The sequence below is a fragment of the Hyla sarda genome, chromosome 1 (assembly GCF_029499605.1).
Source record: "Hyla sarda isolate aHylSar1 chromosome 1, aHylSar1.hap1, whole genome shotgun sequence".
In the NCBI taxonomy this organism is placed as follows: Eukaryota; Metazoa; Chordata; class Amphibia; order Anura; family Hylidae; genus Hyla; species Hyla sarda.
Window position 1 is genome coordinate 39,545,076 of NC_079189.1, and position 22,768 is coordinate 39,567,843.

At 36.3% G+C, this 22,768-nt stretch overlaps 1 protein-coding gene across 6 annotated transcripts in view; it reads left to right on the plus strand.

The window, feature by feature from the left end:
- Positions 1–2,670: 2,670 nt before the first annotated feature.
- CD8B (CD8 subunit beta) overlaps positions 2,671–22,768 on the plus strand; it is a 36,960-nt gene continuing 16,862 nt past the window's right edge. For 2 of the 6 annotated variants that reach the window (XM_056551556.1, XM_056551557.1), the window contains exon 1: positions 21,004–21,122. Coding sequence is in view for 1 of the 6 variants with exons in the window: in XM_056551554.1 (XP_056407529.1) it covers positions 8,100–8,169 (70 nt within the window). In the remaining 5 variants the exon portion in view is untranslated. Of the gene's footprint in view, positions 3,038–7,967; positions 8,170–21,003; positions 21,123–21,395; positions 21,422–22,768 lie in introns of those variants that run through there. The other 4 variants (XM_056551559.1, XM_056551554.1, XM_056551555.1 and 1 more) reach the window with 4 other exon arrangements.

Here is a 22,768-nt window from a genome sequence, read left to right on the forward strand (position 1 = left end):
TCATATTTTTCTCATATCTATCTCTTATCTATCTATCTCATATCTATCTATCTATCTCATATCTATCTATCTCATATCTATCTATCTCATATCTATCTATCTCATATCTATCTATCTATCTCATATCTATCTATCTCGTATCTATCTATCTCATATCTATCTATCTCATATCTATCTATCTCATATCTATCTATCTCATATCTATCTATCTACCTATCTATCTATCTCATATCTATCTATCTCATATCTATCTATCTCATATCTATCTATCTCTTATCTATCTATCTTGTATCTATCTCATATCTATCTATCTCATATCTATCTATCTCATATCTATCTATCTCATATCTATCTATCTCATATCTATCTATCTCATATCTATCTATCTATCTATCTCTTATCTATCTATCTTGTATCTATCTCATATCTATCTATCTCATATCTATCTATCTCATATCTATCTATCTCATATCTATCTCATATCTTTCTATCATTATTGAATTTAACTCCAGTATCCCATAACCACTGAACCACTCTGTTTTATATAATTGTCTTTTTGTTTTTCTTTCTTTTTTCAGTTTCCCTTTTTCCACTCTTTTCCTTTCTATTTCTCTATCATTTTCCACTCTCTGTCTATTTATCTATCTATCTAATATCTATCTATCTCATATTTATCATCTATCTCATATCTATTTATCTCATATCTATCTATTATCATTTTATGTATATATGCGTATATATATATTAGGCAATTTTCTTTCTTTCTCCCTTTCTATTTCTTTCTTTTCTCTCTCGTATTTCTGTTTCTTTCTGTTTCTCATATCTATCTTTTTATCTAACCTTCCATCTATCTATCTATCTATCTACCTTATATCTATCTGATACAATCTTGTATCTAATTCTGGGAGACCTAATCATTTATTGATTATTCAGTGAATCTAGTTGTTTTTATTGTATTCCTTAATGTTGTCTTACAGATCACTAGTACAGAAGATATAAAACGAGTATTTCCTTTACATTGACAATAGGCTTGATGTATCTGAAGGGGGTTAGTACATTTGTGGCCCAGAGAATATTACTAACTAGTTGCTAGTATAAATAATAGTATATAATACTTTCAATTACTAACTTACTGAGTATATGATCACTTATGAGCTATGCTTATGTGAATAAAACAGTATTTTTATTTTATTACCGTAATTTTTTCTTCTATTGGGAATCCTACAACTTTACACCTAGCAAGAAATCTAAAAGATAAAATACACTAGAATAAGTCAGAAGTATTGGGAGGTTTCCTGGTTAGTAAAAGCGTGAAAACATATAGAGCGGGGGAGGAACTTGTAATATGGAGCTCTACAATGGGAGTCCTCATAGATGATTATAGCAAATTATATCGTTATATAGAAATAAATACATATTATATATATATATATATATAAAATGTTATTTAAATTGGGATTTTACATGAAAATGTTACACAGAAACAACAGTAATCTATAAAATTGCCTCAATAATGTAAATTTATATAAGAATACTTTGCCGTTTTGTGTAACGTTGTGTAAAAATACAGATTAAGATCATACTGGTATCAACAAAGTTTATGTCAATATGTATCAAAGTCAGTTCAGGACAGAATCCAAAAACTATGAATCTAAAATAATTAAAAAAAAATGTGAAAAAAACTTTTTTTTTTTTTTAAATCTTTGTATTTATTTATCTGTCTTTCTAATACCTAGATGATGTAAAGTTCCTCTGGGCCACCGACAAAGCCTACGTTGTGAAAATATTTTACAGCTGATCACTGGGGTTCACAGCAGCAGGACAGTTTTGGGGGAACAATCTGACAGATAACCCCCCCCCCCCTTTATACAAAATATTTCTTTGATGAATCCCATGGATTTTAATAGAAGACAAAGTATAGATAGATTGGCTCTAGGTCAGTGGTTAGACAGCAGACCAGTGTCTCCCAACCTTTGTGCCTCCAGCTGTTGCAAAACTGCAACTCCCAGCCTTTGGCTGTCTGGGCATGCTGGAAGTTGAAGTTTTGCAACAGCTGGATGCACCCTGGCTGGGAAACACTGCAATAGATGCTTTCATAGATAGATGCTACGGGGATCATTAGTTGTGGGTCAGAGAATGGCCCACTAGGGTCTTTTCTTATATATATATATTTACATATATATTTATATATATATATATATATATATATATATATATTTATATATATATATATATGTGTGTGTGTGTGTGTGTGTGTGTGAGCGTATACATACTTCACACAAAGATATATATATATATATATATATATATATATATATATATATACACTCATCTTTGTGTGAAGTATATATACACACACACACATATATATATATATATATATATATATATATATATATATAATTTTTTTGTTACTCTTTCTTTTTATTAACAAAAGCTTCATGTTATTAGATGATAGATAATTATAGACAGAGAATCTGGACATAGGGGGAGATTTATCAAAACCTGTATAGAGGAAGAGTGACACAGTTGCCCATAGCAACCAATCATATCGCTTCTTTCAGTTTTCAGAGGCCTTTTTAAAAATGAAAGAAGCGATCTGATTGGTTGCTATGGGCAACTGTTTCACTCTTCCTCTGCACTGGTTTTGATAAATCTCCCCCCATAGTGTTTATCTTACAGTTACAGAAGTCCATATATAAGTTACATCACAAATGTTTTGGTGTAAGTTACAAAAGTTCTTATATGGCCGAAATTACATACCACTTTTGTATGGCTTCTTTTTGGCCTGAAAAAAATCACAAAAAAAACTTCCCCCTCATTTTTCACTCCTAAAATGCTGTTTTTCCCCCAAAAAAACAATGTCTAGTAGCATCTAGTAGTGTAAAATTCGATGCATATTTGAATTTATTCACCAATTTGCCGTAATCTGTAAAAATGCAGCCCGCAAAATAAAATGTGCCCGCAGAATAAAATGTGCCCGCAAAATAAAATGTGCCCGCATTTTCGTGGAATACCCACCCACTCATAAAATACGGTAAGCACCAAAAATTTTACGCAGCCTAAGAATAATTTTTTCATCTTTTCATGTGTCTTTTATCATGTGACTCAAGGATTTCTATTAAACAGTTGGAGGAGGAAAACACCAGAAAAGTCGCCAATATTAAAAGGGTACTCCGGTGGGAAACTTTTTTTTTTTTTTAAATCAACTGGTGCCATCAACTGGTGCCAGAAAGTTAAACAGATTTATAAATTACTTCTATTAAAAAATCTTAGTCCTTCCAGTACATTTTAGGGGCTGTATACTAAAGAGGAAATGCTTTTCTTTTTGGATTTCTCTTCTGTCACGAGCACAGTGCTCTCTGCTGACCTCTGCTGTCCATTTTAGTAACTGTCCAGAGCAGCATATGTTTGCTATGGAGATTTTTTCCTGCTCTGGACAGTTCCTAAAATGGACAGCAGAGGTCAGCAGAGAGCACTGTGGTCGTGACAGAAGAGAAATCCAAAAAGAAAGGATTAAGATTTTTTAATAGAAGTAATTTACAAATCTGTTTAACTTTCTGGCACCAGTTGATTTAAAAAAAAATAAAAAAAAATAAAAAAAAGTTTTCCACCGGAGTACCCCTTTAAATACAGATTGCACTTTTTCTGGCATTCCCTAGCTATGGGAGGAAAAACACCATACCCAGAGAACGCTGTGATTTTGAAAAGCTGCAACTAAACCTAAAAATGTAATTTAAGGGTGAAAAAAAGACACACAAAAAAAACGCTATTCAGGTATGGTGTTTTTATTAACCAATAGCTGACTGGCCGCAGAGTTATTGACTTATTGGGGGCTTTACAAAAAAAAAAGCCCTAAGTGTTTCCAGCATATAAATTACAAAAATCCTTGTATAAGTTACAGAAGTCCTTACATAAATGCCGAAAAATTCTTATCTTTACCCTTAAAGGGGTACTCTGGTGGAAAACTTTTTTTTTTTAATCAACTGGTGCCAGAAAGTTAAACAGATTTGCAAATTACTTCTTAATCCTTCCAGTACTTATTAGCTGCTGAATACTATAGGGGAAATTCTTTTCTTTTTGGAACACAGAGCTCTCTGCTGACATCACGAGCACAGTGCTCTCTGCTGACATTTCTGTCCATTTTAAGAACTGTCCAGAGTAGGAGAAAATCCCCATAGCAAACATATGCTGCTCTGGACAGTTCCTAAAATGGACAGAGCTGTCAGCAGAGAGCACTGTGGTCATGATGTCAGCAGAGAGCTCTGTGTTCCAAAAAGAAAATAATTTCCTTTGTAGTATTCAGCAGCTAATAAGTACTGTACTGGAAGAATTAAGATTTTTTAATAGAAGTCATTTACAAACCTGTTTAACTTTCTGGCACCAGTTTTCTACCGGAGTACCCCTTTAAGTTACATTAGTGTTTTCCAACCAGGGTTCCTCCAGCTGTTGCAAAACGACAACTCCCAGCATGCCCAGACAGCCTTCGGCTGTCCGGGCATGCTGGGAGTTGTCGTTTTGCAACAGCTGAAGGCACCCTTGTTGGGAAACACTGAGTTACCTAAATGCCTATTTAAGATAAGAAATGTACGCTCAGACACCAGGGAACCGATGCCACTTCTACCTCTGCACCCCTTATAGTTATAACCCCTAAACCCATTGTGTAAATTCCAAAAATCCTTGCGCAAGTAACTACCGTACATTTTTTTGTTGCAATTACATTTTGTGTGTGTTAAATGAGAGAATGTTGATGGAGAGGTTTTCGAGTGCCTACAGCTGTGCGATAGGTTGTGTCCCAGATGTTGTATGTCTTAAGACAGAACTACTGTATGTGTGTCACGTATTTATGGGCAATGAGCGCAAAACCAGCAATAGCATCTTATATTATTGTTATTTGCAATATTTATTTTTATTATTTTGTTTTTATATATATATATATATATATATATATATACATTTTTTTTATTATTATTATTTTGTTTATATATATATTTATTTATTATTATTTTGTTTATATATATTTTTTTTATTATTATTTTGCTTATATATATTTTTATTTTTATTTTGTTCATATATATATTTTTTATTATTATTTTGTTTATATATATATTTAACATTTTTTTATATATATATGTGTATATTTTTTTTATTATTATTATTTTGTTTATATATATATATATATATCTTTTTTTAATTATTATTATTTTGTTTATATATATCTTTTTTTATTATTATTATTATTTTCTATATATATATATATATATATATATATATTATTATTATTATTATTTTGTTTATATATATATATATATTTTTTATTATTATTTATATATATATATATATATATATATATTTTTTTTTAATAAAGCTGAAAGAATTATGCTATAAGCCCTCTTTGCTGCTTTCTTCTTTTAGAAACTCAGCCACAATACAAAACATTAGTAATCTAGAATATTTTCTCCATAACAGAGTCAGTGGAGACACAAGACATGATATTGTAACTTTTTATTGGGGGGAGATTTATTAATCTTTTTTTACTTGTTATTGGTCTAATTAGCATTTTTTTGCAATTTTTGGGGGGGAAATTTACATCATTTTTATTTACTTTTTATTTATTTTTTTACTTACAATATAAGTGATTTCTAAAGACTTGTCTATATAGGCCACTTTTCATGAAGTGGTCATTAATTTATTATTTGCGATAAAAAAAATACACAGAATGACATTTTTGTAAGTTTTGGTGGGCTTTATGGCCCTGATTTACTAAGAGTGTTGTGTCGGTTTCTTTGTGGGTTTTAATTCCCTACAATATATTTTCACGGTATTTACTAAGGTTTCCCTACATTTTCCTTTTTTTATACATGTTCTGATCTGTCTGGTTTTTCTCAGCTCAAATCCACCACATTTTCTGTGGAAACCTTAGTAAATATGTTGAATTTTTGTTAAAATGTCGGGATCATGACCCTTTTCTATGACCACGCCCCCTTTCCCTGATGGCCACGCCCCTTGTTCCGGTTTTCTCCGTAATATGGAGAGTTAGTCGATTTTTTTCTCTATTCTGGCACAAATTCTGGCGCAGACAGAATTTCTGGCGCACAACCCGACAAAACATGTCGGGTTTGCAATAGTAAACGAGGGCCATCACATCACACATATGATAAATTATGCGCGTGTCCGCCAAATAAAAATCACAACAAAAGTGACATTAAAAAGGACATACAAAATAAATACGTGATAAATCTCCTCCATTGTTTTATAACACATATATGCCAAGATGGACACTCTACAAACATATAGCGAGTGATTGAATTAGGGGGAAAATTGTGAAAATGATCAAGATGTTGCACACTATGTAATACATACTACATAATAATACAAAAATGATGCTAGTCCATAAAAATTGAGAACAAAAAACAAAGATACAAGGGCGACTCTCACATAGACAGACCATTGTGGGCAGCTGGAAGCCACCAGGTTTCTGCAAAAACACTTAGTCAAAAAGATCAAACATAAACAAAAATGATCCACACACCAACAATAGTACACAAAATACACTGTATATATAGTATATGTGATATACTGTATACTATACACTGCTATGGCAAATCCTGCTGTATATCCTAGAATCCTAGAATATAAACAACACTTAAATCATTCATGTCATTTGTAAAAACTTTTTACAGGTCAAAAGTTTATGTCGCACCAGGTCTCAGTCCTGAGAACCGGTGTGTTAGCAAGTTACAAATGGGTGAAGTGTGCAGCAGCGCGCGTCTTACTCCCCGGCGGTCACTCTTTCACATAGACACTAATGGAGTGAATTATTTGAACAGGGTGGCTGACCAGGCAGTTAAGCATGCTACCACATATGATGCACAGGGTTATTATAACCAGACTGAGCGCCCCCCCCACTAACCTGAATTCGATCTAACGTTCTGGGGGGTTTGCGGTTCGCTGAATTTTGAAACGTTCCCAGTTGCAGCTAGGCAGCCGCGAATACAGCTAAGGAAGTTCAACTCAGGAAGAAGTTAACTAGCGCTGCTCAGCTACGCTAATTAACTGCTTCCTTGTTTGGTCGGCGGATAATGTGAGATCTAATGGTAGATAGATAGTTGAGAGGATAGATAATTAAATAGGTAGATATGTTAGATAGATATGAGATAGAGAGATAGATAGATAGATAGATAGATAGATATGAGATATATAGATATGAGAGGTAGATAGATAAATAAATAGATATGAGATAGATAGATAGATAGATAGATAGATAGATAAAAGATACGTAGATAGATATGAGATGGATATGAGATAAATAGGATATGGCTAGATATGAGATGATAGATAGATACATATGAGATAGATAGATACATATGAGATAGATGAATATAGATATGAGATGATAGATACATATGAGATAGATAGATAGAAAGATACATATGAGATAGATGAATATAGATATGAGATACATAGATAATATATATGAGATAGACAGATAGATATGAGATACATAGATAATATATATATATATGATAGACAGATATAAGATAGATAGATATGAGATAGATATGATGTATTATCTGTAGTAGAAAGTCTACTGTAATATTCAACATGTCTCTTTGCTCATGCAGCATAAACTTTCTCAGGGCAATAGCAGCTGATAAGTAGTGTGTGTGTGTGTGTGGGGGGGGGGGGGGGGGGGGTTTGTAGCCACACAACACCATAGAGCTGGTAATATGCAGGTTGACACGTAAAACATTAGAGATAAAGGGGGAGATTTATCAAAACCTGTGCAGAGGAAAAATGGTGCAGTTGCCCATAGCAACCAATCAGATTGCTGGATTTATTTTTCCAAATGTATTTTAAACTGCAGCGGTTTCTATGTCCACAGGTTTTAATACATCTTCATCATGTTCTAGAATGTCATCACATATATTGGAGCATTACAAGTGTCCATACATCCACTACACCCATACAGGAGGTCTGGCAGGTTTCTGGTAAGAAGATGTGAAGCATGTGATTGGCTGGCGGCTGTCCACGCGGCTCTGTAGGAGGATGCTCTACATGACTTACATGGAATCAGCTGCAAGTATCTTACTGCAAAGATGAAGCAGCCTGGACTGGGGGGGCCCGGCGTCACACAGTGCCTCATACTTATGGCTTTCTGTGTCACAGGTAAGAAGGTGACGGGGAGATGAGAGGATAAGAGATCTAGGACATAAGCCAAGTGTCATGTTTTATATTCTACTGACTCCTGTAAAGCTTCATTTAAAGTAATTCTAAATATGTTAATGCAAAATACCCAACAATATACCAGTTCTATTGTAATAACAGCAAGAGACGGCCCATGAAAAGGAGTCAAAGCTGTCTTCTGAGACAGTCCATAATGATCATTTACTCCGTATGTCCGTAATCTTGTCTTATCATTCTTTATGGGATTAAATGTTATTGCCATATAGTCTCCATATGATAAGAATAATGCTTTGTTATCTTTAATGGGGTCACGGTGAGTGTAGCTTGGGCCCGGGCCAAGGCATATATTATGGGGTGCGGACGAGACCTGCGGAACTATGGTGGCCTAAAGACGGAAAACTGTCTCAATGGACATGTCATTTTAAATGATGTATCTCATAGCTATCTATCTAATATCTATTTATTTATCTATCTATCTATCTATCTATCTATATATATATATATATCTCATATCTATCTCATATCTATCTATCTATCTCATATCTATCTCATATCTATCTATCTCATATCTATCTATCTCATATCTATCTATCTATCTCATATCTATCTATCTCATATCTATTTATTTATCTATCTCTCTCATATCTATCTATCTATCTCACATCTATCTATCTATCTCCTATCTATCTATCTCATATCTATCTATCTATCTCATATCTATCTATCTCATATCTATCTATCTCATATCTATCTCATATCTATCTCATATCTATCTCATATCTATCTATCTATATATCTCATATCTATCTATCTATCTATCCCAGTGGTCATCAAACTGTGGCCCTCCAGTTGTTGCAAAACTACAACTTCCAGCATGCCCGGACAGCCAACGGCTGTCCGGGCATGCTGGGAGTTGTAGTTTTGCAACATCTGGAGAGCCACAGTTTGGAGACCACTGATCTATCTCATCTATCTATCTATCTATCTATCTCATATCTATCTATCTATCTCATATCTATCTATCTCATATCTATCTATCTCATATCTATCTATCTATCTATCTCATATCTATCTATCTATCTCATATCTATCTATCTATCTATCTGGGAGTTGTAGTTTTGCAACATCTGGAGGGCCACAGTTTGGAGACCACTGATCTATCTCATATCTATCTATCTATCTCATATCTATCTATCTATCTATCTCATATCTATCTCATATCTATCTATCTATCTATCTCATATCTATCTCATATCTATCTATCTATCTATCTCATATCTATCTATCTATCTCATATCTATCTATCTATCTCATATCTATCTATATATCTATCTCATATCTATCTATCTATCTCATATCTATCTATCTATCTATCTATCTCATATCTATCTATCTATCTATCGATTTCATATCTATCTCATATCTAACTCATATCTATCTATCTATCTTATATCTATCTCCTATCTATCTATATCTATCTATCTCATATCTATCTATCTATCTCATATCTATCTATCTATCTATCTCATATCTATCTATCGATTTCATATCTATCTCATATCTATCTCTCTCATATCTATCTATCTATCTATCTATCTATCTTATATCTATCTCCTATCTATCTATATCTATCTATCTCATATCTATCTATCTATCTCATATCTATCTATCTCATATCTATCTATCTATCGATTTCATATCTATCTCATATCTAACTCATATCTATCTATCTATCTTATATCTATCTCCTATCTATCTATATCTATCTGTATCATATCTATCTATCTCATATCTATCTATATCTTATCTATCTATCTCTCATATCTATCTATCTCATCTCTATCTATCTATCTATCTCATATCTATCTCTCATATCTATCTCTCATATCTATCTATCTATCTCATATCTATCTCTCATATCTATCTATCTACAGTGAAACCTCTACAACATTTCCATTTCTCCATATTGTGTTTATATAGGTCAGGACTCAGTATCTCTACAGGATTTCACTTTCTATCATCTATCTATATAGTTGTCCAGAAAAAAAAACATAGAATTAAGTTATATAAATAGCGTAAATATCCGACTCCGTCCTTTGTGTAAATATCCGACTCCGTCCTTTGTATACACTTTTAATCTAGAAGGTTACATGCTGTTTTTCTGAAATGAAAACTACACTGTCAGTTTCTGCCATAACCTTAGGCCATGGTCTTGTGATCAGACTCGGAGATGATCATTTTGGTGATACATTTCTTATGTTTTGTCGTCACCAGACGTATAATATTGAATGATGTCGCTGTCACTTGCTTTGTTTTACCCCCAGAAGAATTAATTATGTAACTTGGAACATATCGAAATCATATCATATCAGATACATGTGGATCACACCAATAAATATACATACATCAGAGAAGATCGTAAACCTGTTAACACCATTTACCCACATGAATCTCAGGGGGGCATTCGTTGTTCCCTAAACATTGTGACACAAATATTTTTTCATTTAAAACGTATTTTATTACTGAAAGGAGTAAGATACCGAATTTTGTTTCAAATTTTAATTTAATTTTAGAAAACATATGTAACTGCACAGAAGATTTCAGAACTGGGTCAAGTAATGAGGAAGGAAATTTAAAACTTTTTTTAAAATTTTTTTATTTGTTCATGTTTTAAACATCCATTGCCAAAGTGAAACAGAAATGAAATGTTACGGATGTTCTGTCTTGAATTAATCAGGAAAAAAAAAATCTGTATTTTATATTTCAGTAGAAAGAAATCTTTCTTTAATAATTTTCAAGCAAAAAAAAAAAAAATTTTCAAAAACATTTGACACCATATATTTTTTATCATTATTATTATTAAAGCCTCTGGCCGCCAACACTAGGCCTTCATAACAAAATTGAGCAACTCTCATCTAGAGAGTGAAAACAAAACACCGTCGTCTCATATAAACAGCAGCGATGTCTAAAGATCTGCAAGAAAAATTTTTATTTAACTTTAGGTTTCAATTAAACTTTAACTCAAATATCAGCTCTTTTAGGTATTTTATGTGTTCTTGAGTGAAATATTTAACCTATTACTATATTGTCCTCGCTTGTTTAACGCTATTCATTAATAGTAGACTAAAAATTTATGAAATTTTAAAAAAGGTAAAAATTTATAATAAAACATATAAAAAAAAAAAAAAAAAAGGAATAATAAAGCGCTCTACATATTCAAGCCTTCAAATCCCTACATTGCTATTTGTGTATTTGGGAAAAGCCGGGGCAAATATGTAGTAGAACGAAAAAAAATTTTTGTTTTGACCTAATAATATTGTAACTTTTTTAGGGTGGACAGTTTTTTATTTAATTTTTTTGTTTGGATTTTTGTCTTTTTAATTTATTTTTTTGCCTGCTACAAAGTCATAGTAGGAGCTTGACAGTTTACCGGGGCTGGGATGATTATACTGTGCACATTTTTTTTTAGGCCTCTTCAATGGTAATGACCAAAAACAAGCGCTTGAAGCGATCATTATTTATATTATGATGGTAAAGCTATATGACACCAAGCTTTGTAGCACGGTACAGTCTATAGAGGATGTGCATAAGTTACAAGATGACTTGGATAGACTAAGTGTCTGGGCATCCACTTGACAAATGAGGTTCAATGTGGATAAATGTAAAGTTATGCATCTGGGTACTAATAACCTGCATGCGTCGTATGTCTTAGGGGGGATTAAACTGTCAGAGTCACTGGTAGAGAAGGATCTGGGTGTACTTGTAGATCACAGACTACAGAATAGCATGCAATGTCAGGCTGCTGCTTCCAAAGCCGGCAGGATATTGTCATGTATAAAAAGAGGCATGGACTCAAGGGACAGGGACATAATACTCCCCCTTTATAAAGCATTGGTACGGCCTCACCTGGAATATGCTGTTCAGTTTTGGTCACCTGTCCATAAAAGGGACACTGCGGAGTTGGAAAGGGTGCAGAGACGCGCGACTAAACTAATATGGGGCATGGAACATCTTAGCTATGAGGAGCGATTAAAGGAGTTACAATTGTTTAGTCTTGAGAAGAGACGTTTAAGGGGGGATATGATAAACGTATATAAGTATATTAATGGCCCATACAAAAAATATGGAGAAAAACTGTTCCAGGTTAAACCCCCCCAAAGGACGAGGGGGCACTCCCTCCGTCTGGAGAAAAAAAAGTTTAGTCTCAAGGGGCGACACGCCTTCTTTACCGTGAGGACTGTGAATTTATGGAACGGTCTACCTCAGGAACTGGTCACAGCAGGAACAATTAACAGCTTTAAAACAGGATTAGATACATTCCTGGAACAAAATAAGATTAATGCTTATGAAGAAATATAAAATCTCATCCCTTCCCCAATATCGCGCCACACCCCTACCCCTTAATTCCCTGGTTGAACTTGATGGACATATGTCTTTTTTCGACCGTACTAACTATGTAACTATAATTTACATCCGGTATGTTTGCCAACTTGGGTGTAAATCCATCATTGCCGATTTCTTTTTACAATGAAAAAAATTCCATCTTATGCCAAATGGCTTGTACTAATATTCATGCACTTATAATGAAGAATAGATTGTCGAATATTTGGCCACCACTTTGTTAAAGGGCTCATGCACACAGCCATGTAACCCATCCGGTAGGGCTCTGATTTTATACATATGTAATTTGCTTGATGCAAACCTTAATTTGGGGGCTTTCTCCCTGGTGGTGTACATTGGCACTGTATGACAATAGATGGGGGTGCTTATGGCTCCATAGTACAAATCTGTAGGACGCCGTGTGGTGCCGTACAGGTTGTGTGTAGATGACGTTGCAATGTGCAAAGGCCTCAAAAATAGTGACAAGGAAAGCAAAGACACATTGGAAATTTTATTGCTCAAGGCTTGGAAAATATTTTTTTATAGTTTTGGGCCACACTTATATTCAGTAAATCTTTAGCTGTATTTTTTTTTGTGGCAGGGATAAGCCTGTATATCATTTCAACCATTCTAACTGTGTAACAGTATTGCCAAAATGGGAGTAAAACCCAACTGGGGACAGAAGGAAAGGTTTTTAGGTTGGACTCCATTTATACTGATTTAACATGGCCCGAATGTGTGATTTTAGGCTGTACTGACCCATGCTGTTTGGCCACAGTTTGCTTAAAAGTTGGCTAAGTTACAACAAGAATTGCACGTGGGAGTACAGCTTCCAGGGTTATCCATACCGCAAAGCCATTTACAAGGACTTTGTGCAGTCATACCCAAAATCCCTATGGGACTATGATAAGCATTATTGGGGGGAATTAATCATTCCCTGTGTTATCCAGATTAGAGAAAAATTATGGCAAATGTTTCTGTAAATTTAGTTTATGTGCATTTTTTGTACAAAGTTGTAAGTTTGCACAACATTTTTGCGCAAGGACCAGGTAAAAATCATAATTTTGTCACTCTACAGAGAGAATTGTAACCCCCCCCCCCATATGTACCGGCACCAACATTTGGTAACAAATTTCATATTGGCCCATAGCGGACTATGGGTGCTACACTACAGATCCATAGAGCATGGATACAAAATATGGTTGTGTGCATGAGAAGGTAATAAGATATGAGTTCAATAATAACGTTTTCTTAAGTCAATGGGAAAGCAGAGCAGATGCTCTCTATGTTGTCAGGTGACTATCAATGTGGGTCAGCAGTTACCTTCTAGCAAAAGATTAAAGTAAAAAAATCGAAAGGAAACTACAGTAAACACAAACACAAAGGCGCAAAGCAACAGCTGTAAAGAAAAGTAGGATACCGGGACAGAGAGCATTAACATCAATAACATTTAGGTTATCAATATAGAACATCATCTTTCTGGGGGCATCAATACAACTGCCATGCACCCCCGTTCTCTGTTGGTCATTTTATACCCTGGGGGTTGGTATTGGGACAGTTTTAGATTTTAGTTTTTACTATTTAAAAGTTATTTCCACCCAGGAATAATGTTTACTTGGATGTAAAATATAATTCATATGTAAATATGATAAATAAGACAAAACACCCTTTAATGCCTTTTTTAAGGTACTGGAAATTTGGGACCACAGTTCTATTTATTCACCAACCCCTGCCCTACCAACCACTTTTGGTGCCAATTTAAAGGATTTAAAGGGCAGTTCTACCCTGAAAAAACTGAATATGGTTTTAAGAACAATGAGTAAGGGTCCTAAAATTTTCACGTCATAAATTTGAGGGTGGATGGAGGCTTTTTGAAGGGTAAATTCTCGATTTTCTCGATGAGTGATGAGTGTTGAGGAGTTGATTAGGATGTATCGCTCCTCGCTGGTTGGCTCTGTCCAAATTAGAGATAAATAGCTGAGTGCCAGCAAGAGGAATTGACACCAGACACAGGGTTGGTGTAAACTCCTCACCCAACCGAGGTCGGAGCGCACAATGGCAAGAATGCCTTTATTTAGGGAAGACAACAGTTTTATATGGTAATAATGTTTTTCTGCAGCAATTGATTAGCAATAGTATATATTATGGATTAATATATTGATCAACAATCAGAATAATCACAATCATCCTTAACTCCACTGACTTGCTTGCAAGTAACTTATATGCCTACAAGTGTAGATCAATAGTCAAAAATAGAAAGTTGGGCTATAAAAGTTCTCCATGTAGCCTCAGCGAAGAATGACGAAAAATTGAGGTAAATTGTTGTTAAACTGGCCACTACCTATTGGGAAAGAAAACACAAGTCACCTTGCAAATGTTATAAAACCCTGTTGCCACATATTCCCAGCCTTGTGTTTTTTGGCAAGAAACATAAACAACAGAAGCACTTGTCAATTCTTTGCCCACTGCCAATCTGATCACAACCCACAACAAAATATTCTAATAATACAATCTGAATCAGTAAAACAAGGTCATTCTTTTATTATCTTTTATCTATTTGTTATAATTTGTATGTGTTATTATACATTTTTATTTTATATCTATTTTTAATATTTCTTTCCTTTATGTTTAGTTTTTTTTATTTTTATGTATTTATTTATTTTATGTTCAATTTAAGACTTAATAAATTACAGTTCAAGAAAGGCTATGTTGTGTTACACCCATTCGGCTCTTTTTTTTTCTGCACCAAACGGGTTGCAGCACAACGGACACCGCTGGGTCCCAATGGACCCCATTGAAGTCAATGGGATCACACGGAATTTGTACTACAGACAAAGTTCACATGGACATTGTGCTACACTCAATTGGGTGTTGTTGTTATTTTTTTTTTTTTGCACCGAACAAATCTTGAACGGGTTGGAGCACGACTGATACCGCCGGGTACCATCAGATCGTATTGACTTCATTGGGGTGCATCGAGAAATTGAGAGGAGAAAAAGCATAGGACATCCATCGGGACCCGTCAGGTAATGGGCCCGTTTTCATCTGAAAAAAAAAATAGAGCCTGACGGGTCCCAACGTCAGTGGGAAAGGAGTCTTACAAGTACAGTATCACAGGTCAAAGAGACCTGTGGGACCAAACAACCATAAGGTTCAGTCAGGATATAGAAAAACAGAATTACAATAATCTATTGACTGAATATTGATGACATTTAGAAATATTAGAATTCAAATGACAAAGGGAATAGGCAGAGATTGGGAAGGAGTAAAGAATTTTGAAAAGATGACCAATAGCCATACATGGTACATCATCCAGTTCTCTACCCTTTTCCAGACTTCATAACTCCAAGCCCAGTAAAGGGTTAAGGCTCTTATAACATCTTGTTATGGGGCTATGTTTGGTGTGAACACTGGGGAAATCTTCTTGTGTATGCGGCCAACGTAGAGCCCAATGTATGCCATTATCCCATAGAGCGGCACCCATCACCTATAGACACCATGGAGGTGTCTGACTGTATAGAAAATGTCAGCAAATGTTTATTTGCTAAATGGATGCTAAAAAGGACACTATTCGGTAAACTATTCGCTCTGTAGATTATTGCATTGTTTCGAAATTGTCAACTTGTATTAGTTGGTCATTCATGAAGTCAACACATATCACTTAAAGTATTTTTTCCCAACCAGGGTGCTTCCAGCTGTTGCAAAACGACATTTCCCAGGGCATGCTGGTAGTTGTCGTTTTGTAAAAGCTGGGGGCACCCTGGTTGGGAAGACTTAAAGCAAAGGTTCACTGAAATATCTTAGAAGATGTTATTGGGGTGGGGTGCTGTGGGTTTGGAACCAATATCTCCTCTTCACTTGTCCGATGTTTAATGGTTTGCCATAGAGATAGGATAGAATAGGAATAGACACTTCCAGACAGCTCTGGCAGTGACATATTACAAAAGTATCAGTCATCCAACATGCATGACCTTTGTCCTCACTCTCCGGAGGCCCCCATATACATTAGACAGTTGGCCAGTTCCACCAAAGTATCTCCAATCCCGAAACCCAGTCTCCCACTTTTGCACCCTTCTTAGCTCCCTTACAATCCCTTACAATAGCTCCATTTACAATGTGGGGCTTAAATCTAATTTCCACATTTGGGCTGTTTTAGGGAGCATTCACATTACATTTGTGCCTCCATGGCACGGATCCGTCAGGAGAAGCTCAAAATCGACTGGTGAGGTATCTGTGCTCGGATCGGCATGGGCCCCTATATAAATGGGTACTCCACTGGAAAATATCTTTTTTTTTAAATCAACTGGTACCAGAACGTTAAACAGATTTGTAAATTACTTCCATTAAAAAAATCTTAATCCTTCCAGTACTTATCTGCTGCTGTTATGATCCACAGGAAGTTATTTTCTTTTTGAATTTCCTTTCTGCCTGACCACAGTGATCTCTGCTGACACCTCTGTCCATTTTAGGAACTGTCCAGAGTAAGAGCAAATCTCCATAGAAAACCTGTCCTGCTCTGGACAGTTCCTACAATGGACAGAGGTGTCAGCAGAGAGCACTGAGGTCAGGCAGAAAGGAAATTCAAAAAGAAAAGAACTTCCTGTGGATCATAACAGCAGCTTAGTACTGGAAGGATTAAGATTTTTTAATAGAAGATAATTTACAAATCTGTTTAACTTTCTGGCACCAGTTGACCCCTTTAATACAATGACTCGAATGGAGTAGGATCATTTTTCTGACCATATCAGACTTTTCTCTCAGACTGAAAAAAACACAGTCTGCCGCATTTTTCAGACCGAACCTAAAGCCGGAAACAGTCAGAAAATGCCCTGAACACAGTGACTAGGTGACTACGTTCGGGTCATTGGATTGATTGGGGTTCGTGTTAATTCGAATATGTCACCAGCCGATTTTGAGCTTCTCACGATGGATCCGTGCCACAGAGCCACAAATGTGATGTAAATGTTCCCTTATTAGGGAACTATAATATTTCTACCTCTCTTATTTTTTTAAACATCCTAAGGATGTATTCACACATACAGCATGCTGCGCATATTTGGTGTGCAGGATTTGAAGCTGCAGATTTGATGCTGTTTGAAAGCTGAAGCGTAAAATCTGCAACTTAAAATTTTGTTCATTAAATATGCGTAGGATCCTGTACATGTGGATACTTTTGCAGCTGCTGCTTGACATTGAGTTCTGCTACATGTGGTCAGAATATCCCGATCTTTTATATTTGCAGTAATACTATTCCGGTGGCCCAGGTGTACAACTTTAGGTTATGTTCACACATTTTCTAGGAATACTTGTAAAAAAAAAAAATAATAATAATGTTTAAAACACATAAAAAAAAATTTCAATGGGAATATGTGTTTTATTGATGCGTTTTTAGTGTGAAAAAAAATCTGCTAAATTGCATCAAATAATGACCCAAAATCCTCTTCAAATGGGTAGGTCTTGGATTTCTGGCATGTATTTTTCAGCAACATTTATCGACATTGCATTTTGTCTGCCATGGGACATGTATCAATGTCGCTTAGTAAAATTTTACACATGGCAAATTTGCTGCGGTCAAAAATAAAAAATCTGCAGCAAAGTTGCACCAAATGTGTAAATGTACCTTCAGGCTATGTTCACACGGCGGAATTTCCGAGCAGAATTCTGCGCGAATATTCAGTTTGGACATTCCGCTGCAGTCCCATTGATTTTAAAGGGATTCTGCTGCACTGTGCATGCGTCGGAATATTCGCGGCAAGTGTTTCTGCCGCAAAAATCCAGATTCTGTCGTTCCCAGAAAGAATAGAAATGTCAATTCTTTCTGCGAATTTTGCTTGGAAATGCATTGCCATCTATGAGACAACACATTTCTGTGCGGTCCTAGCACCTGCCGGAACATTTAAAATGTGCAGAATGTCCATCTGTGTTTTCCAGGCGGAGATTCCGCACAATTTCGTCTACGTGAACATGGCCTTAAAGGGATACTTTCCTGAAAACCTTTTTTTTTTTTTTAAATCAACTGGAGCCAGAAAGTTAAACAGATTATTCAATTACTTCTATTAAAATGTTTTAATCCTTCCAGTACTTATCAGCTCATGTATGCTACACAGGAAGTTATTTTATTTTTTAATTTATTTTCTGCCTGACCACAGTGCTCTCTGCTGAAACCTCTCTCCATTTTAGGAACTGTCCAGAGCAGTATAGGTTTTCTATGGGGATTTGCTCTTATGCTGGACAGTTCCTAAAATGGACAGAGGTGTCAGCAGAGAGCACGTCAGACAGAAAGGAAATTCAAAAAGAAAAGAACTTCCTCATACAGCAGCTGAGAAGTACTGGAAGGGTTAAGATTTTGAAATAGAAGTAAGTTATAAATCTGTTTAACTTTCTGGAACCAGTTTATTTAAAAAAAAAATGTTTTGCAGTGGAGTGCCCCTTTAAAGAGGTACTCCGGTGGAAAACTATTTTTTTTAAATCAACTGGTGCCAGAAAGTTAAACAGATTTGTAAATTACTTCTATTTCAAAATCTTAATCCTTCCAGTATTTATTAGCTGCTGAATACTACAGAGGAAGTTATTTTCTTTTTGGAACACAGAGCTCTCTGCTGACATCACGAGCACAGTGCTCTCTGCTGACAGCTCTGTCCATCTTAGGAACTGTCCAGAGCAGCATATGTTTGCTATGGGGATTTTCTCCTACTCTGGACAGTTCTTAAAATGGACAAAGATGTCAGCAGAGAGCACTGTGCTCGTGATGTCAGCAGAGAGCTCTGTGTTCCAAAAAGAAAATAATTTCCTTTGTAGTATTCAGCTGCTAATAAGTACAGGAAGGATTAAGATTTTTTAATAGAAGTAATTTACAAATCTGTTTAACTTTCTGGCACCAGTTGATTTAAAAAAAAATAATAATTCCACCGGAGTACCCCTTTAAGCTGCATTTTCTGAAAACTCACTTAAATCTTGACCCTATACTTTAGCACCATACCATACAGAGATAGTACCACTAGATTTAAAGATATTTCTTCAATTCCATGTAACAGTCTCTACCGCTCATGTTAATACTATAGGGGAGTACTTTGGAGCATGCTGGGAGCTGTAGTTTTGCAGCAGCTGGAGGCACCCTGGTTGGGAAACACTGATCTATGCGATAGATATCTGTAAAAGATTATAATAATAATAATTATTATTATTTATTATGAAGTATTATTTTATTATACTATTAATAACAGCTACAATCCACAGATGGAATGTAGATATTTTTCTTGCTATAAGCCAGTGTGTTCTTAACCGGGGTGCTTCCAGGTGTTGTAAAATCACATGTTCGGGCATGGTGGGAGTCACAGTTTTGCAACAGCTGGAGGGCCCGATTGGAAAACACTGCTATATGACGTCATGCAGTTCCATTCCATAGACATTGCGTGTGCTGCTATAAGGTGCACCATATAATGGAGGTATTCTCCTCCGGAAGAAAAGCTTTCAAGACACAATACTTCTATACCACAGCATCTGATGGAACAAAGTAGAGATGAGCGAATTTTTTAAAAATTCGATTCGGCCAATTCGCTGATTTTTTCTAAAAAATTTGAAACGGATAAAGTTGCGGTGAATTTTTTATTAATAATGTATTTCAATAATGTGTTTACTAAAGTGTGTGTGCTTCACATTTTTTTTTCTCTATTTTTTAATTTTTTTAGGTAGTACTACTACTCCTAGCATGGAACATGCTATGCAAATAGACAGATCGACCCGGGTGTCACTCCTGACACCCGCTGCGATTGTCCCGCACATCCACCATTTGTAATTTGATCTACTTGCTTCTCAGCATAATTTCAAAAACTAACAGGTTGTTATTATACATTTTGATCAAAAAGTACAAGCCCACTCGCCACGTCAAGGCCACCTCGTTAGAGTGGGTCCCTAACCTGACACTGGTGTACCGCCCGGCGGCGACCACTGCCTCCGAGACCCCATGCCCAATGGGGGGGAATGACCCAGTGGCCAGGCAGCCCCACTACTGCCCGACCAAGCCCCTGGCTCTGGGCCACACCACCCCACAGACAAAGCATCACAGAAACAATGGCCGCCACAGAGAACCACACCAGCATGAAACCTACCATGTGATCACTGCCAGAGGGCTGGGAGAATGGTAGGAGGAAACCCTTGTGCAGTTCCCTGCTGATTAAAAACGCCTGGGCCAAATGGGTGGAGCGGAGTGCTGGCTATGGAAGGAGGGAGAGACTACAATGTGCAACACAAAAAGAGGAACACAGCCGCACATCTATTCAATGTAATGTGCATATATTGTTATATACCTTTAAGTAATGTTGTTATGTGTTGTAACCAAGAAAGGTACCAGTGACCATGTGACCTACAGGGTAACCTATGGGACCCCTCCAGATTCTCCCCCATACAAACCCTGGGTGGAGTTAGTTCACTCTCTTGTCTTACTCTCTGCTCTACTGAGTACAGTGAGGTCAAGTCCTGAGAGAGAGTGTCTGGTGTCCTGAGGAGGCCCAAAGCCTACCACACAGCCACGTGTCCACCAGTCTAATGCCCCACAGGTGAACATTAAAACCTGGTAAGCTACAAACGGGGTGAAGACTGTCTAGTCAGTCCCAGTCAAGTCAGTCAAAATTTATCTGTGTCAAGTCAGCTCGGTCCTGCATCACATTGCCCAATCCACTACAAGTCCCAGTGAGCTCTAAAGTCTCTGAAGTCAAAGGTCACCTCCTTGGGCCTGGCTAAGCTGTTAAGACTGTTACACCTGTCTATCTCAGTAAAGCTACAGTTGTACCGTAACTTGGCGTTGGAGTCATTATTGCCCCCGTGCCTAGCCCAGAATAAAGCGGTATACGTTCAGGTGGGGAGGAGGTTAAACCACACCCTAGTGTCACGAACACAAGGGGTTAATGCCATCTGCCCCTAGGGTAATAACATCTGCCCTCCATCACACCCTCACCACATATTAATGATATATGCTGTTTATTTTACTTTTAATTGAAAATTTTCTACGACCCACAAACTTCACAAAAATGTGCAATTTGTTAGAGACGTCCAGCACTCACATTGACTCTTGCTTTTTGACAGGGTCTATATTATGTGCAGAATTTAATGCGACTTTTCAAGTTTTACCACAAAAAGTTGCATTCTGTCGTCAAACAGGGGTTGATTTATTTCAAACTTAAAGGGTCGGTGTATTATATGTCTGATCGTGGGGGGCCCGCTGCTGAGACTCCCCTGCAGCAGCGGGCCCCCCGCGATCAGACATCTTATCCCCTATCCTTTGGATAGGGGATAAAATGCTTTTGCCCGGAATACCCCTTTCATTTTTAAAAAACATAAAATTATTATTATTATTGTTTTATGCACAGACAGTGAAACCTCTTTGAAAAGACCACCCAAATTGCATTGAAAAGATGGTCTTCTACGGAGGGGGTCTTCTCAAAGAAAATGACCACGATGGTGGACTAAAAATCTGTCATACAAAAAGGGGGTGGTTTTATGAATGGGGTAGTGCGGTTTCACTGTATAAATAAAATACATATATACTGTATATACTTTTTTTTGCGCTATGCTGATGGATGATGACAGGTATCCCCTCGCTGGGTGTTATAGGGAACCCTCCTCACCATAAATCATATTACGTATGTGCTGTAGAACGGGGGGCTTCCATCCATGTGGGAGTCGGAGGGAAAACAGATCTCCCTGCGGGGGATGACTAACACCGAGCACCCAGCTCTCACTTTCTGTCATAGACTCATAGTAACCGAGGTTCATGTCAATGACATTACATTAACCCTTTAACAACATTACAAATGCAATGTTAATAATGGAGGCTCAATGAGGCTCAATCGTGTTCCTTTACTTTCAGTTTTATTTTTTTGTTTTTTTTATGACACCTCAGAGAAGTGGCTGCAGTAGCTTCATATACACAGCAAAATCAGAAGATATATATATATATATATATATATATATATATATAATTCCAGACATAAGTTGTAGCCTGCCGACGGTCTAATGGCCTGATCTGATTTATCAAGCTTTGCGATAAGGATCAGTGGAGCAGTTGCCCATAGCAACCGATCAGATTCCAACTTTCATTTTTTAAAAGGCCTCTGTATAATGAAAGCTGCAATCCGGTTGGTTGCTATGGGCAACTGCTCCACTTTTCTTTTGCCCAAGGTTTGATAAGTTTCCCTCAATGTAT